The following is an 18283-nucleotide window of genomic DNA, read 5'->3' as shown; positions in this document are numbered from 1 at the left end:
TCTTCACAGTCTAAACTATGTATGGCGCGATTGCTACAAGGAAACCTGCAGGATAATTCAAGAGGGAAATGGTTTGAATCTGATCGATCATCAACATTTAACATATCTACATACTGGAAAAAATCAGCAGATGCAATAAAATAATCAACATCACTAGAACCAGTATCTCCTACAAAAGTAAACTCGCCTGCACTATCACCATAAACTCTCCCATTTAGTATAAACATACGAAGTACAAAGCATAGATTCAATAAAATGCGTCCGAATCTATTGATAGTACCATCGTGCGATACACGTTGTTCAACAGGGGCATTGTCGACATCAATGTATACATCATCATGTCCAAAGTGATCACTTTCCTCAGAAATGGGATTATTTTCGTTGCCTGTGCGGGCATTAAAATCACCATAGAGTAGCACATGTGAAGAAGTGAAATCAGACCAATGCTCCAATATAAAAGCTTCAACTTTATCAATAAGGCAACCTGAATCAGTTCTCCCTTTGTAAAATGTTGAACCTGCCGGAGGGACATATGTACACAACAACATTAAATCACATTTCAAATTAAACACAGATTTTGGAAATTTTAAACATATGAAATTTTCTATGTCGGTGCTAAGGTGAGTGCACATGTTCACAACATCTTGCCTAACGCAGAGACACACACCACCAGAACATCTACCTGACAATGATGTTTTAACTGCTGGGGCAAAGTACATTTGGTAACCAGGTAACCAGTTTAAGTCTGGGAAATCTGATATAAATGTCTCCAAGAGACACACAATATCAAATGATTGGAGGTAGGCAATAAAGTCACAATCATCAAACATTTTACGAAGGCCACAAATGTTCCAGGACAACAATGACAAATGTTTATCGTTACCGGTGTTATTTCCATTCTGTGTCGAATACTGGCCCTGGCCGGATTGTTATCTCTTATGGTAGCCACCACGCTTTGAGGTACTCCTCAATTGTCGTTTTGAGCTCTCAGATTTGTGTGTGTCATGGTTATGTTCATCATTTCGTGGTTTAGTTAACAGCTTACCATTTTTAAAATATCCAATCAGTCCTCTATCTTTCACGGCTTTAAGTTGTTCGCGTTGGCGGATAGTTAAGTCACTTGAGACTCCATAACCGATATTCTTGAGTGTTGGTCGAGCTTTCAATACTTCAATCTTGTCATCAGACAGCCGTAAATTAGCAATTAGCGGTCTTGGTTTAGAGGTATCCTCACGTTGTGCGCCGAGTCGATGTGCACGGATGACGTCATCACTAACCCATGTCTTGGTCTGAACATTGCTGTTCAAGATGTCTAGTACCTTGACCTTGCAATCAGTGTGCGTCTCCCCTGTTTCCTCTGTCACGTTATAGAGGATAACGTTGTCACGCCTGCTAAATGCCTCTAGCTTGTCGATCTCGCCGTCGAACTGTTCTAATTTCTCTTCCACGTTTTCCATCTTACCGGAGATCAAACCAACGTCCTCGTACATTATGCTCTGGTTGTGTTGTACAGTTTCCATGTCACTCTGGAGTTTGGTCATCTTTGATTCAATGTCATGAAATCTGGTGCTCAGATCTCGAACCTCATTTGATAGTGTGGTTATCTGACTTCCGAGATCACATTTCACGCACTGGATTTCCTTCAAAATGGTATCTTTGACTTCTGCTAAGGTAAGTGGTCCAGGATTCATTTCGATGTCGTTTGCACACAAGATTCTATGTGTTATTACCTCAGCGGGCAGTGTATTACCACCTAAAAGGCAAGTGACTGGAGCACGTGAAGATTGAGATGGCCAAGCTGGCCAAACTGGCCATTCAGTTTTGAATGATGTGACGTCACTGGTGAAAACAAAGTCACAAACATGCTCTTTTGGTAAATATGAATACATATCAACATTTTCACATGCGTTCAAAACAGCATAGCTTAGACCAATATGCAAGATAAACACAGCTGCACATATAACGATTCTGAAGTGTATATCAGACCCAACGACAGTCGGTGAATACTCGCCATGTTTGTCAAGTGTTACTTGCCGGGTGCCTTTTGGTTGAGTGAAAAGACCAATTCTTGCTCTATAGACACATTACAACTATGTGTGCTGACTGACGTACTTGGGATAATTTCAGGATAATGAAATATTGAAATTATATCGTTTAAACTGGAAGTGGGGATATATGTTGTTTATCATCTGCCAAATATATAGCAGCCTTTTGCAAAACAAGCCACTATATATATAAAGCATGTCATAATCTACAAATATTCAAACATTATACAGGAATGCATACATCTTAAATCAGCATTTAGCAATGGATAGCTGACAAAGATAAGTACATATTTAGACGACAAAAATGTCGAGATGTCGACAGACATGCACGGGACATCAGATACCTTGTCTTTACTTTACTGTACTATATCTAAGTCCGCTTGTGTCACATTGAACATCCTTTGATAGGAACAAGATGGGGAGCACAGCTGGTGGTGGCCATGTAGATGCCTACTTCTTGCCTTAATGTCCTATCTGCAAAGTTCCCATGGCTGTTATCTATGAGGATGTGCAACATTTCACATATTGTTTTCAAAGTAAACTTCAAGTAACATTTGTGTTCATGTTTGACAAGTTGTCCTCACATACAATGTTTGTCTTTCTGAAAGGACGAGTGTAACACGTTTAGGAGGTCTATTAAGTTTCATTTTAGAGAAACGTGAGACAACATTATTATCTCCAGTGTGTCCTGGAACTAAATATTTAAATAAACAAGAAACCAACCACTTGGTTGTTTGACTTGAGGGCGTCTATAAAATGACGCTATGATAACCCAACCCATACATTTATGATCAGGTTTTATTGTCCTTCGTCAGCACTCGAATCGAAGGGTTTAATGAATTCGAGTTTCAAGCATGGTAAAACGTTAAAAACAATGTAAACATCTAGATACATTATTAACTAAAGCAAATAGGCTGTCGTACTGTTGAATGCATTAAGCGTCTGGTATCGGTATTGCGCCGGTACGCTTGATTTCAACACATCTGAAGAACGGAATCATGGGGTGTTACAAATTATGTACACGTATAAAGGTCATATGTGATCGCTGAAGCATTGTTGTAGAATGTCTATGACTGGTTTATGTGTTGAAATGTGTATATCAGAGTGTTTAGTTTAAGAATGCCGTGATCAAATAATATTACATATATTCGCATAAGAATAACAGGTGTATGCACATAAGAATATCTGTAAATGTATTTTACATAAGCCTAGGTACCACTGTTGGCTTGAGAGAACTTTCCATGTGATTTTTGAATTCTCAAACCACAGACAAACTGCCATACATTTACGATATCCGGCACTGTTAGTAACAGAGTAGCAATGATGATGAAAACAATTCCAGCTGAACCCACAGTAACTGCACTCGGTCTATTATCACTGACACTAATTTTCCTCCGTAATGTACTTGAGAGATTGTGTGTTGGCACAGTAAGTTGTTTCTTTATTTCATCTGTTATCTTCATCATGTCGACTGTAGATAGATTGACGGCACATGTACATATGCAAGCTGTCGATAAGAACTGGGGTACAGACGGAAGGGGAAAGACAGATATTGTAGACGTTTCCGGAGTGGCCGACACGGTTGCTGATGGGGCACAAGTTGTGCATGTCGACGTGAGACTAAGAGGATAAGATGTGGGTCTGCTGACAACCGATGACTCGATCAGAGAGTCATAGTCAGTGTGATGTGATGTAGATGTTAGCATCACAGATGAAGGTAAAGAAGAGGTAAGTAAACGTAACGATGTAGCATAGTCTATGTATGTTGGGGAGGTGTACAGGCTGAAGATGAAAGATGATTCCAAGGCAGTTTTAAAGTCAGAAGGAGATGTTCCTGCATCAAGCACTGTTGATGGAATGAACGGATTGATGCTTTTAGAAGTGGTACTGTATGACATGTACACAGAAGCTGGCGATGGTGATGACAATGGTGTTACGAATGTCATACTTTCTGAGGATAATTGTGACGAAGAAACTGAACCGTCTACAACTAAGGATGACGTAGCCACATTGTCTGAATGTTGAGATGACCAGGAGACCACACTATCTGTAGGTGGTGATGGAAAAGAAGAGTCAACACTTGTTCCAGTTGAGATTGTAGATCCGATGTTGTGTGAAGATGAAACAGTAGAGGTTGAGAATGAACTTGCTGAAGTGGGCAGAAGATCGTGGGCAGTTGTAGAAGTACTTGCTAGATAATCCGATGAATACTGTATGTCGGTTGTTGACGACACGGTCGATGATATGGTTGTTAATGATGAACTAACTGCAATTTTGAACAAAAACATTATTCTCATGTATGACATTTTATAGTGCTTACATCGATAGAAATTTCACGATGTCAGGATTTACTGCGCCTCAAATGTAATATATTATATCATACAGATAAAAAACAAACAATATATCTATGGTAGAAAAGTGTATATGCTTCAAGTGGCAGTCTATTTAAAGTAAGAAGGGTATTGTTATGATCAATGCACTTTTCAAGGGCTCAACAAATTGCTTACCCGACTCACAGTTGACGCCAGTGTGTTCTGGTAAACACTCACAGGTGTAGGTATACACACCATCCTTACACGTGCCTCCGTTCACACACGGACTGCTCTCACACTCGTCAAAATCTGAATGTACAAGAATAACGTAATGATTCATGTGGCTCACTGTCGCCTTACATGCATAATGGGTTTCATCAAGTACCCGCATTTTGTGTTATCATAAATACAAACTTAGTTCGACAAAGGAGGTTGTACGTCTGATTGAACTGAAGCACAATGTTCTAGGTCTTTGAAAAGCAACCATAATGTTCTGGTGTTGTAATGTGCAAATCGCTGTTGTGTCAAAGTCTTACTTTGAGTAGTTATTCTAAGAATCACAATTCATAAACTCTCCTCTGTAAATTTCGGATCAGAATAGAATTCAAGTATCCATGTATCTTTGATATAAAGGCACCCTGAAGTATGTGACACTGTTGGTGTTGTGTCATTCTTCCCCGACGGCCTATCCATACTAATACTGTAAATAATACTGCCAACTGATACTGCCAACTAATACTGTAAATAATACTGACAACTGATACTGCCAACTAATACTGCCAACTCATACTGTAAATTAATACTGACAACTGATACTGCCAACTAATACTGCCAACTGATACTGGAAATCAATACTGACAACTGATACTGCCAACTAATACTGTAAATAATACTGACAACTGATACTGCCAACTAATACTGTAAATTAATACTGCCAACTAATACTGCCAACTAAAACTGTAAATTAATACTGACAACTGATACTGCCAACTAAAACTGTAAATTAATACTGACAACTGATACTGCCAACTAATACTGTAAATTAATACTGCCAAATGATACTGCCAACTAATACTGTAAATAACACTGCCAACTGATACTGCCAACTAATACTGTAAAGTAATACTGCCAACTGATACTGCCAACTAATACTGTAAATTAATACTGCCAACTAAAACTGTAAATTAATACTGCCAACTAATACTGCCAACTAAAACTGTAAATTAATACTGACAACTGATACTGCCAACTAAAACTGTAAATTAATACTGACAACTGATACTGCCAACTAATACTGTAAATTAATACTGCCAACTGATACTGCCAACTAATACTGTAAATAACACTGCCAACTGATACTGCCAACTAATACTGTAAAGTAATACTGCCAACTGATACTGCCAACTAATACTGTAAATTAATACTGCCAACTGATACTGCCAACTAATACTGTAAATTAATACTGCCAACTGATACTGCCAACTAATACTGTCAACGACTGGTTACTCTGGACGAGACAAGATAGCCTTCTGGTGTCCCTGATACAGCTGCATTATTGTTGAATGTGACGTAACTAGGTAATCATTAACTGTGGAAAACTGATGTAAGCATCCTTACCAAAGACCATTCCAAGTGGCAACCCATACCCGCCAGATGACATAAATCCGTATGCGATTGCGCCTAAATATGATCCCTTCGCTGAGATGTGTATGGAAGATCCACTGGCTGAAGTAAAATTTACTGCAAAATTACATCCCGGTATGGGCCGATAGTCAGATGTATTTGCATATGCCGTTGAAACTGTCCTGGCGTAATATGTTGTGAAATCAGTAAGTGACGAAAAGTCAGCCATGTACGAAGATAGAAATCGGTTTGTAGAGGGCACCTGCGTCATGAATCCATCACCATCTCCTACAACTGTGTCAGCCTTCTTGCTTTTACCATACATGACAACCAGAATCGGATGGTTAGAAGTGAGGCACATCTCCCCATTAGCAGCTGTATCGATATCGAAATAGTCACCAAACCCCAGAGAAAATGATTTCCCAGTACTTGTCTTCACCACTGTCCCATCCGCTGATGCAACAGTACGGTATATAGCGCCACTGTCTCTTCCTTCCAAATTATGGATCACGAAACTAGACCCTAATGCTTCAATGGGAGCTATCATCTCCACAAGCATATCCAGACCGTCAATGCCTTCAGGAACCTTTGCACATGGATGTCCTGAAAGAAGTGACACTGGTTTGGTGCTTTTAACGTACGTCCCTGTTAAATCGTGAGTACAAAAGATTCCAAATGTTTGGTTTGCACTTAGACTGAACGTAGCAGTGTCTCCATCTAAAAGGTGTCCCGAACCGCATGTTCCGCCATCTTTAATCTTGAACTTGACTGTCACGCTTGTTTTATCTTGGATTGCCGACACAAGCATTGTTGGACTGTATTTGGATTGTGTATAGGATGCAGCTATGTAGGTCGTAGAGAGATAGGTGGTTGGAATAGCCAGATATCCATCAGAAGAGTATGTGTTATAGTCAATGACGTACACAGACACGTCGGATGTCGAATCAACTGCGACGGTCTTTTCTTGAACTTCCTCTGTGTCTGAAGAATAACGAATGGAGTTCGCCAGCTCGACGCTCAAAGACAGCCCACTGTCAATCTCATAGAGCTTGACTGTTCCTTCTAGGTGGTTTGTGATTGTGACATCAGCCTTCGTTTCTGCCATTATTAGTATGTATGCCTTTCCTTGTCCGTGGCCATTTTTTAAAAACGACAGAAGAAACTGTTTTCCTTTATGGTCGCCCATTGGAGTTGAACCTGTGTTGGCAAAATTTAAGAAACTGTTATATACATAAGCATATTACTGTTTTGGAAAAATAACCGCAATGGTATTTTAACAATAGCATTCGAAATATTTATTTTCAATGATGACTATGATTACATAAATGAACGGGAATGTAAGCTGTAATCTGATGGAAAACGCTTTCAAAAGGGATTGGATCCCACAAATATTTTAGTGCGTATGAATACTTTTCTTGATTAAATATCTTCTTTTGTTTTAATCTCAATCTGAAACAACAGCATGGCGAAATGAAGTTCATATTAATTAAATATTAAGGTTCATAATATTTTTTTCACATTCAAGGAAACAGGCGAGATACCACAGAAGCATGAAACGCAATTTCCGAGCATTTAATACTTAATAAGACCCCTTAAGAAGCGAACGCATAATGTTGTAATCTGTTCTATCTAGGTAGTGTATAAATTGTAGTCTGTGGCAGTGTATGACTATTCAGTTGAAAGATGTTTTATGCGGTAGTTTCCTTTGGTCAATATACACATGTTTAGCGAAAAGAAGCCACAGCAGTGCTACATGTGTATGCGTGAAATTCCACTTAAACATTGTTTGTATAACAAACAGCTATAAACGAGACTGACGATGTCAAATGAACATTGCATTGTTACACGAATATGCACATCATAATCTTTGGGATAATTGTAATGAGTTACTTTACTTACCGTTCACAAAAAAGGAAACTGCGATAATGACAAATAACAACTTCAGAACCTGGAGTGACATCGTTATCCCTCCATGCATCTTAACTGCCGTGTGAACGTGTGAGTGACAGCTACCGTCTCCTACAGTAGGCAATGATTTCCATCAAGGCTTGGTTCCCGTTGCCAATACTCCCTGCAATCGATGGCCCATCTGCGCTTCGTATCCACTGGAAGTCACGCCTTGTGAGGATAATCCCACATGCTATGTTTCGTGTTAAGGTTGAAACCAATATAAAGCATTGTCCTCTCATTTTGAGAAAATTACTGTCTTTCATTTCATCATGGTGGACATATTGGTGTTTAATCGTTTCACATACACAGCACGGAGTTGGACTTAGTTCCGAAAGGGTGCAACAAAGCTTACCCAAAGCTCTTTATGAACTGGACAATAGACAAATAGTTTGTGGAATTTCTTTATATTGAGAGTTTGAAAATATATATAAAGGAGACACTTAATCTCTATTCATCCATACATTGCTTTAGAGAGCCATTTTTGTATTAATGATGCATGGTGGTTTCGTAGGCTATGAAATAAATATAGGAATACTGGATAAAGACAAAGTAAACATCACATGAGATAAAACAATGCTAGATAAATGCAGTCTGTGTGATTGATCACGAGGCTACTGAATACCCTCATGACTGATATAGAACATGCAATCATAATATCGACACCACACATTGTTTATCCTAGTCTGCAAAGGTTATACAGGTAATGTCGATATTATTACACTTGGAATCAGCTATATTTGTAAGATATATGCTTGATATAGAACTGCGTTCGTTAACCATCATTAATATAAATAGACAAAGTCCATTTAGGACACGTTTGTTCGTTATGTCCATTATTTATTTGTGTTGAAATCGAATAAATTAATTTTTTTATATGACGACAAAATGTCTGAAATTAAAAAAATGGATAAGTATAGGCATTTAACTCATTCCACTACACCACATATAGACACTATTTTTTCTCACGTTCGTGTGTATTTAAACGCCACAATCAGCAATATTCCATCTATATTATGGCGACCTGTAAATAATCGAGTCTGGAATAGACGACCTAATGATGGATATTATGAGACATGTCCCAAGACCTTGGGTGCAGCTTATACGCAGGATCGTCACACAATCGTATCCCAAAGGGTATTATTCATGAAGATATTAATTTCCGGTAATATTCCGGAATATTAACTTGCACGAGAATAGCTTCCAGTAACCAATCGAAAGAGCCATTTTCGATACGACAATTAATTATAAAAATGTACAAGTACCTCCATTCCCATTTATAAGTAATAATCATTAATGCCATGCCATAGTTATACGTAGCTTGTCTGCGATTAAATTTGCTTGATTGCTTGGTTGACGTTCGATCTGATCTGATTACAGTAATGACGGCTGATTCCAAATATCCCACGTTAAACATTACTTGATGAAGTATATAGAATATAATACCCATTACATGTGTGCATATTGTGAGACTGAAAACTTGATTGTCATTTGTGCTTTAATCGTTGTGTTTTACTTCTGACGCGTTGTTTTTTAGGTGGGCTCTGGGAACACACCGAATGATTTGTCACTTCCAACTTACTGACTAATCCACGTGCTATGGTCCTCAACGTTTTACCAGCTAAGGGAGGCAACCCTTCACAGCAAACTACATCGCCTCAGCCCACTGGGCCAACCTTACGCTTATTGTCTTTATTCGCTTATGTCTGTGGCTGTAACTATCACTGCGTAACCTTAACTAGCCCCACGATCGTCATGAAATACATTTAGAGTCATGTTTCAGTTGTACAAAGTCATGATTTGGAAATGATACAGTGACAGAAAATAAAACGCCCAATCAACTGCAAATAAAAGAGATATGAATTAACGCGATATTGTGTTGGTCTGTTGATCTGTCTGATGCATAATCCTATAGGCACTGAGACCACGAGGCTACACAATCGTCGGCTGTCCGATTCCTAGAAGTCAGTGAAACAACGAAATGAAAAAGAGAAAACTATAAACCGTTTCTGGAACTATATAATTCGTCTTATATATGTGTGATGAGTGTTACATTGTTAGAATCAGTTGACCGGCAACAAGAATATCGTGGCATTCATATTAAGACAGAGACTCGTCATGGAAGGAGAAAAAAATGCAGCTGAGAGCGACTTTGTGAGTTGCAAAATCACAACTGTGTTCACGCGGAAGTAGTAACACTAGGGGACAGCGACAAGTCTTGGCTTTGTGAATTGTACCACCATCTTGATGAAGACAATGGTGAAATTCATGTTCCGAAACATTACAGAAATTCTAGTGTGACTTGTATTTGTATGCTTGGCATGCCAACAAAAGGCATTAACAGGGAATTAAGATCTGCGTCACAAGGACCCGTGAAGTGTCCAGGAGAGTGAGTGAGTGGGTGAGTGAGTATGTTTTTTACTCCACGTTTTAGCAATATTGCAGCAATATCACGGCGGGGGACACCAGAAATAGACTTGTCACATTGTACCCATGTCGGGTATCGAACCCGGGTTTTCGGCGTGACGAGCGAACGATCTAACCCCTAGGCAATCCGACTGCCGCTGTCCAGTAGATACTTGACACGAGAAACATTTGGACATGTGTGCCTCTGTCAAAACATATTGCAACTGGGCAAGGAAAACGTGTGACCGAAAGGACAGAAACGTACTGTCATCACTGACAATATCATTGACCAGTATCAGGGTCTTCATGGACATCTGGACATGTTATGTCACAGATGGCACAGCCGTGTAAGGCGCTGTGATTCGCCCGAAACCTATGATTTTGGGTTCGAATCCCGGTTCGCCCCGATTATGTTTCTAGGTTTGTCAGCACCATACCCGTGCTTGTGGCTTTCACCGTAGTGGTAAACGTCTGAGACCTGCATCACTTCGGGCTTTCCTCCCAGATTAAACTAACACATCGAGATGTAACTGAAATTATGTTAAAAAGTAGCCTTAAACCCAACTCACTCACACTTTCTTCGAAGTGGTCGTACGAAGCCTTACTATGTGCCTCTAAAACATCTATTCCAAATCATTATATGGGGCAAGTCCTACAATGGCGATACAAAAAGATAAAGGTGGGAGATGAATGCAGGTTTGCACGTTAAGCTATAACAAGACAAGTCCAGCAACATTGCGCTCTTTGTGTTCTAGCTGTTATTCAATGTTCACGTGGCAGTATTGTGGCATTCATGCGTCTGGCCAATGCTAGTCATCAAGTCTTAACATATATAGCATATGATCATTACTACACCAAGGCGTCAGTACCAGGTGAAAAATCATCAACGCTAAGTTGAATAATTCAAATATGACTTAGTCTGAATAACATTTTGAATGGAATTAAAACATGAAAAGGATTCAAATGAGTCTTCATTCAGTGATAGTTATGGCCGAATAGTGATGTCTCTAATAGTCTATACGCTATTGGTCTTTCCCGTAAACATCATGATTTATACATAGATCAATTCTTTGTCGCCTGTGGCTTTCTTTTCATCTATTAAAGAATGCATGATGTGGCGATACAAGTACGAATTGTATATGTGTAAACGCCAGGTGATGTATCTGCGCAACAATTGTTTTCCTGCGTGAAGTTGAACACATAATATCCTCAATCAAGTTATATTTATCAATTGCTAACAGCTATTAACATAAGTCAGTGTGTATGATATATACTTGCACTGTGAATATTTTCCAAAAGACACATTATAGAAGTATAAAGCCGTAATGGAGCATCACGTGTAAATGTTCCTTGTATCTGAAAAGAAACGAAAGACAAAATGGATCAAAGAAACGTATCAAACAGTTCTCACAATGTCTTTAACCGCAGAGCTTTCTATTCTTTGTATATATAATTCTGTACCATGTTCATTGTTTGACAGCGGTATAATGATCTATACCGGAACGTCGCTATTACAGTAAAAAATAGAAGTTATCCATTAACTCCTGTTGACTTAGTAAAAGAGCACAGGAAGTTGGCGGGTGGGCAAACAGACGCGACATTGGAGCATGATGCATTATGGTCTTTTGTCCGTGAGGACCTACATTGTATTACAACAAATGATCATTATACACACGGGGAAACTCGAACGTGAACCTGAGCATTCACACCTACACGCTAATGGAATATTACAATAGGCCATTTGCAATAAAGGAAACATATGGAGTGCGATATGTTTTGCATGGTTGTCTTAAAGCACAGGTAGATAAAAAATAGGATGCAAATTACTCAACAAGACTAAATTATATTTTGCAAGTACTTTATATGACTTGATACACAATATCAATCAGTTTTCTGTTCGTTATTTTTGTTTGTAAGTATTTGAATAATCATAGTGTTAAAGTGTTATTTGAATAATTTAAGGGCGGATACGTGTGTGTTTCTTCAGGAAACACGAGTCCTGAATTCCGGTTCATGAACCAGGCCGCATGATTCGTATTCTGGTTTTGTTTACAAGCTATATTACGTGGAACCAAGCAACCTATGCTGGTCGTAAAGAGGGTTCGTGAAACGGGTTGTCATGCTCGATGACTTGTTTATATTTTATGAAGCGTTTTACTATTTATTCCTGATTTCTTGATATCATTCATACATTTAGTGCTATCGCAAACTGGATTCATTGATATCGCACATTCGAATTTATGATATTATAAGCAATTACACTGTGTATTGATATCACAAATTCGAATTTTAGATATCGTGAGTTACATCTGTATTTTCATCATATGAGAAAGGATCACATGACCTTCCTTAAAACACGGCATTGCCCTTAGACCCGCTGTGCCGTGCAAGGTTTAATATTGATATTGTCCTGCGTGGTTTAGCCAATGGACTCGAAGGAGAGAAATATTTTCATCCGATCAGAGATCGTAACGCAAGGCTTGTAATGTTTCATCTGATTTGACTTCCCGTCAATTTAACATCTGAGTTGAATTTGAATTATTCTTGTTTATTTAATTTTTTATTAATCGAATTTGTGAAATAATAAAATGCTGAGTAATACATGTATGGTATTAGATATCCAAAAATAAATTTATGATATAAGTAATTCCCCTTTCCACAACAACTACTCTCTTGACTTCTTTATGAATGTTCACTGCTGCACTGAATATTGCGTGGCGGCAGTTACGAACAAGCAGGACACGGTTTCAGTAGCGCTCGGTGCCTATTGCGTGGTGGCAGTTATGAACAAGCAGGACACGGTTTCCGTAGCGCTCGGTGCCTTTTGCGTGGCGGCAATTACGAACAAGCAGGACACGGTTTCCGTAGCGCTCGGTGCCTTTTGCGTGGCGGCAATTACGAACAAGCAGGACACGGTTTCCGTAGCGCTCGGTGCCTATTGCGTGGTGGCAATTACGACCAAGCACGACACGGCTTTTGTAGCGCTCGGTGCCTTTAACAGCGACAGAAACCTAGGCGTCACTGCTGACAACCGATATATCATCAGACACCGGTCATTTCCAGGTGAATCCATGAAGATTGACTTCGCGTCACGACCATTTCTAATAAAAGATATGCATGTACATGTACATACCCGGGGATCTATCATTTTACTGTCTTGAAGATAAAGTCATGGTAGGTTTACAAAATGCCTTAATCACTGTCAATAGGATTTATTTCTTTTGTTTTGTTTGTTGTTTAATGTCGTACTCAGTAATTCGAATGTATCTAGATTGCAACAAATGGTGCTCTCACGAAAGTTTCGATACCTGGACTCAAATATTGCTTTCTATGTTTGCCGTTGGAGACTTTGTGACACATAGAACTATATATTCTGAAAAGAAATGAAGCAGAATATCTTAGTAGATCCGAAAGGGAATGAAATGGAGTTACAAATATTCAATTACATGTAAACAATTTTCCTCAAAGTTAGGTACCTCTTGTTTGAGGTGAACAATTGACTTGCCTTTGCAACGGGTGCAAATGTTGAGGGAGGATGTGCGCAACTATTCTCGAACACCTGGTATCATCACTTATTGATAGTGATTAATTGTTCATGTTCCTGATATAGTCGGAATCATACAATCGATTCTGTTTTTAGCAGAGATTTATTATGAACATGAATTAGGTTTTCTCGCTTCTATTTCCGATCTTTGCAATAAATCCAAGCGGCAGAATCTCTGTCAAGCCGTGCAATATTACTCCTCGGACAGCATTCGATAGGTGAAATCAGCATGCAGTTGGATATGGGGTTTAATTGGTTGATCACTTTCAGAGCAATATATAAAAAGCTGCTTTTGTCATGTGGCAGCGTATTTTGTTAGTTTATTTTTAGGACAGTTAGTGGCAGCAGTCGGCAGTGGTGAGCTTGATTAGTGTGACACCCTTGGTTGTGCACAGTCCAAACGTCGTCCCAAGGACACTCAAGGTAGAAAGCTTCGCTGTTCGGGGCTTGACTTTACATTTATCAACTTCCACAAAACTACGGTGTTTCGAAGCAGCATTTTCTAGTAGGCTGGCTGTTCCTGTTTAAGTGTAAGATGGCTGAGATTCGAGACCTTCCCTCTAAGACCTGACTTGCGTGATACCTATCGGAAAACACCGACTGTTTTGAATGTTTCAACCCTGATTCCTGGATTCAAGAAAGGAGCACCTGCCTGTATGAAGACATTCAAATGTGATAAAATATTAGACATTCGTGAATGGACGGACTATTGGAATAGTTTTAACCCATCACGTAACACTGTGATTATTTATAAGATTCATTAACTGTTGCTATGTATCAAATATTATTCGAAACCAATATCTTATTGGCCTCACGTATGTAAACTAACACGACCAGGCGCCCGGATAAATGTGTTCCTAACACATAAATATGGTACTGATGCTGAGCAATTTTGAACATACGTGTCCTTCCGCGGACAATCCCGTTTACAGGTTGTGGTGGGGGGTCTGATTTGTGGCACTGAGGTAGCTAAGAGATACAGCAAACCTCTGGCTGCATTGCGAATTGCCTTGCCGAGAACAACTGTTACAGAACAGAATAGGTAATCAGTACTTATTGAAGCTTGTTTATACATTAAACGTTTTTAGTTATAAACTCGTATATAGTTATATTTTATCAAATAAAATGTGAAAGGATAACCACAAGAAAAAGCAAATGAGTGTATTTTGTGACCTTACATTAGCTGACCATTTCTTCCCGAATGTGTTGAAAGGGTTTAATTAATTTAGTTTTTCATAATTTCGTTCATAAGGGATTATTATGTGAACCGTTGAAAATATGTTTTCACTAGTTAATTGTATTAGTCCGGGTACATTATTGCAAAAGTTAAAAAAGGCTGGAATCTACATATAGGATTTTGTACAGAAAGTTGTTATAGGATAATATGGCCACTTCATACATGTAGACAGAGTTGTGTATATCTATTTGCCAGGAAATATATAATTAAAAAGTATTTACCTTTCGATTTTTACAATATTTAAGTACAGTCTTTCTAATACCCCTATATGTGAAGAATTTTGTTTAAATACCATAATTTTCTCAACGTTAATAAACTGTACAGAACCTAATTTCCTGCGTGTACCATTAATATTGTTTTATTAATAATACACCAACCAGTTACACTATTACAGTGCTACGATTACAGCCTTACCTTACGATTGTGAAATAATCTCTCGCTTCATCCTTTTAGATTTCAAGTATAACGACCATGTTGTCAGTGAATCCTTACAAAACATTTGAAACAGTTGGAATAATATTAGTATCAATATGAACTGGATTTAATTACTATATAAACAAGTCTAAGAGAGCAATTGATGCAATATTTGTATAAACAGTATGCGTTCTGTGTTCTGTGTGTGTTTGAGAGTGTATTATTATAGCTCAAGCTAAAACCGGTTACTTTGTATAACCTAAATTACTTTCTGGTGTAAGGATATCATTGTATTTTACAGAAACAACAATAGACATCAGGTTTAGGAACTCTGACATCCACGTAATGATATGTTCAGGAATTATGAGCATTTTTGGAAGAGGTGTTTAAATGTCCATAATTCGATCACGTTCTTTTTCTTGTTGTCAAACAATAACACACCTGAAAATCACAATTAATCGTCAATGGGTGTGTCCACCTCTAGCACGTATGCACTCCCCGACACGACGTTGTACTGATGCTACCAGTCTCCTCACAATAGCTGGATTGATGAGACGCCGATCTTCTTGCAGTGCCTACGTCAAGGTCTGTCTGTCATATGGGGGATGCTGATGTTGCCGAATACGTCTCCCAAGATGGACCCAGCGGTGTTCTAGTGGATTCATGTCAGGGGATCGGCCAGGCCACGGGGGTACTTGTATGTTGTTTGCATTCAAAAAGTCTCTTGTAACACGTGCAGGGTCTGGAGTGGCGTTATCCTGTTGCAACAGCGTTCTGGGATTATTCTACAGGAATGGAAGTACGGCTGGTGTAAGGACCTGGTTGATATAGCCGTTAGCGTTGAGGTTACCATTTATAACCATTAGGTCGGTCTTGGTGTCACCGCAAATACCGCCCAGATCATCACACTGCCAACGCCATGGAGGTGCACTTCCTGAACGCAGCAACGTGATGTGCGTTCGCCTCTACGCCGGTAAACTCGCAATCGGCCGTCAACACTGAAAACCTGCACTCTGTCCCAATGTCGTCTTTGCCAGTGTTGCACTGTACGAGCCCACTTCAATCTGTTGAGTCTTTGTTGTCGGGTCAAGGTCATTCCCCTCAAAGGTCGATAAGCTCTCAAACCAAAATGGCGGAGACGTCGGGCTACAGTCCTTCTGCTGACGGTGTGTTGGAAAGCATTTTGTGCTGATGACGTCACAGTGAGGAATCAGTTACGTAGGTGCAACATACGCAAATAGCGGTCTTTGTTGGGCGTGATTACTCGTGGTCACCCACTTCGTGGTTTGTCTGATGTCCGGCCAGTATCTCTAAAACGTTTCACCAGTCTCTCGATGGTGGTTTTGTTACAGTTCATGATTTCTGCAACTCTGGTCTGAGTTTCACCCATCTGCAACATTCCTATTGCTCTCTCTCTCGCTGCTCAGACGTCAAACGTGGCATTCTTGTAGGTGGAATCTAAACGATTCAATGCTACAGAAGATTTCTGTGCACAATTTATACCTAAATCTAGCACGAAATTGTCCTTATGCATTTTTTACAAAAAGAGGGAAAAAACGTATTTCTTCGAAAATCACTTGCTGCAGATTCGCCACGACCCTTAGGAAATAATTGGTGCGTTTGGAAGACTGTTTTTATATGGTATCGAATCATGGTTTTAGGTTTTGATTTTGTGTCAACGTTTATAAAAACAGCGTTTCTTTTGCCCGTGAGTTTTATCATACTTAACGTAAGTCAATCTCGAAATATACCACTAACTGAACAAAACAGGCTCGTCACAGAATGGGCAAATAGAGAGATCGAAGTTTGACTCGATCGCAATGCCTCAATGCCCCCACTACTCGCTAAACCACGAGAAGATCTTTTGACGGCGTCCGAGTCGGATTTGCCGTGAGCTATAATATTGTTCAAACATATCCGACCATACGTACATGTTATTGTCGTGATAGGAAAGACCCGTGAAAATCCAGGTAGATAACAGTTCTTCAACAACCCATGCTTGTCTCCCTCTGTGAAGATCCAGGTAGATAATAGGTCTTCAGCAACACATGCTTGTCGCCCGTCGTAAAGATCCAGTTTGAGAATTGGTCTTCACCAACCCATACTTGTCTCCCTCTGTGAAGATCCAGGTAGAGAATAGGTCTTTAGCAACCCATGCTTGTCCCACTCCGTGGAGATCCAGCTAGAAAATAGGTCCTCAGGAACCCATGCTTGTCTCCCTCTGTGAAGATCCAGCTAGAGAATAGGTCTTCAGCAACCCATGCTTGTCCCACTCCGTGAAAATCCAGGTAGAGAATAGGTCTTCAGCAACCCATGCGTGTCTCCCTAGGTGAAGATCCAGGTAGAGAATAGGTCTTCAGCAACCCATGCTCGTCCCACTCCGTGAAGATCCAGGTAGAGAACAGGTCTTCAGCAACCCATGCTTGTCTCCCTCCTTGAAGATCGATCCAGCTAGAGAATAGGTCTTCAGCAACCCATGCTTGTCCCACTCCGTGGAGATCCAGCTAGAGAATAGGTCTTCAGCAACCCATGCTTGTCTCCCTCCTTGAAAATCCAGCTAGAGAATAGGTCTTCAGCAACCCATGCTTGTCCCACCCCGTGGAGATCCAGGTAGAGAATAGGTCTTCAGCAACCCATGCTCGTCCCACTCCGTGAAGATCCAGGTAGAGAATAGGTCTTCAGCAACCCATGCTTGTCTCCCTCCTTGAAGATCCAGGTAGAGAATAGGTCTTCAGCAACCCATGCTTGCCGTAAG

At 39.7% G+C, this 18283-nt stretch overlaps 1 protein-coding gene across 1 annotated transcript; it reads right to left on the bottom strand.

Annotated features, from left to right (window-relative positions):
* Positions 1–3203: 3203 nt before the first annotated feature.
* On the bottom strand, positions 3204–16927 carry LOC139450281 (uncharacterized). The gene is made up of 5 exons (XM_071231961.1): positions 16807–16927; positions 7880–7999; positions 5975–7177; positions 4553–4666; positions 3204–4311 (listed from the first exon to the last, which is right to left on the bottom strand). Exons 1-5 carry the CDS (start codon positions 16925–16927, stop codon positions 3254–3256), a joined length of 2616 nt encoding a protein of 871 aa, XP_071088062.1. The 3' UTR covers positions 3204–3253.
* Between the last annotated feature and the right edge of the window lie 1356 nt (positions 16928–18283).

This window comes from Haliotis cracherodii, unplaced genomic scaffold (assembly GCF_022045235.1).
Source record: "Haliotis cracherodii isolate W230 unplaced genomic scaffold, xgHalCrac1.p SCAF_8, whole genome shotgun sequence".
NCBI classification, from domain to species: Eukaryota; Metazoa; Mollusca; class Gastropoda; order Lepetellida; family Haliotidae; genus Haliotis; species Haliotis cracherodii.
Note: the sequence above shows the minus strand (reverse complement) of the source record. Positions and strands in the feature narration are given on the sequence as shown.

Bases quoted from the DNA above. Each gene is read 5' to 3' on its own strand.
- LOC139450281 (XM_071231961.1), bottom strand. From the start codon at position 16,927: ATGTTGCAGATGGGTGAAACTCAGACCAGAGTTGCAGAAATCATGAAC. The intron at 8,000-16,806 runs GTGGGTGACCAC...TGCCTACTGTAG, and splicing joins GACATCAGACAAACCACGAA to GAGACGGTAGCTGTCACTCA. The intron at 7,178-7,879 runs GTAAGTAAAGTA...TTGCCAACACAG, and splicing joins AGTTTCCTTTTTTGTGAACG to GTTCAACTCCAATGGGCGAC.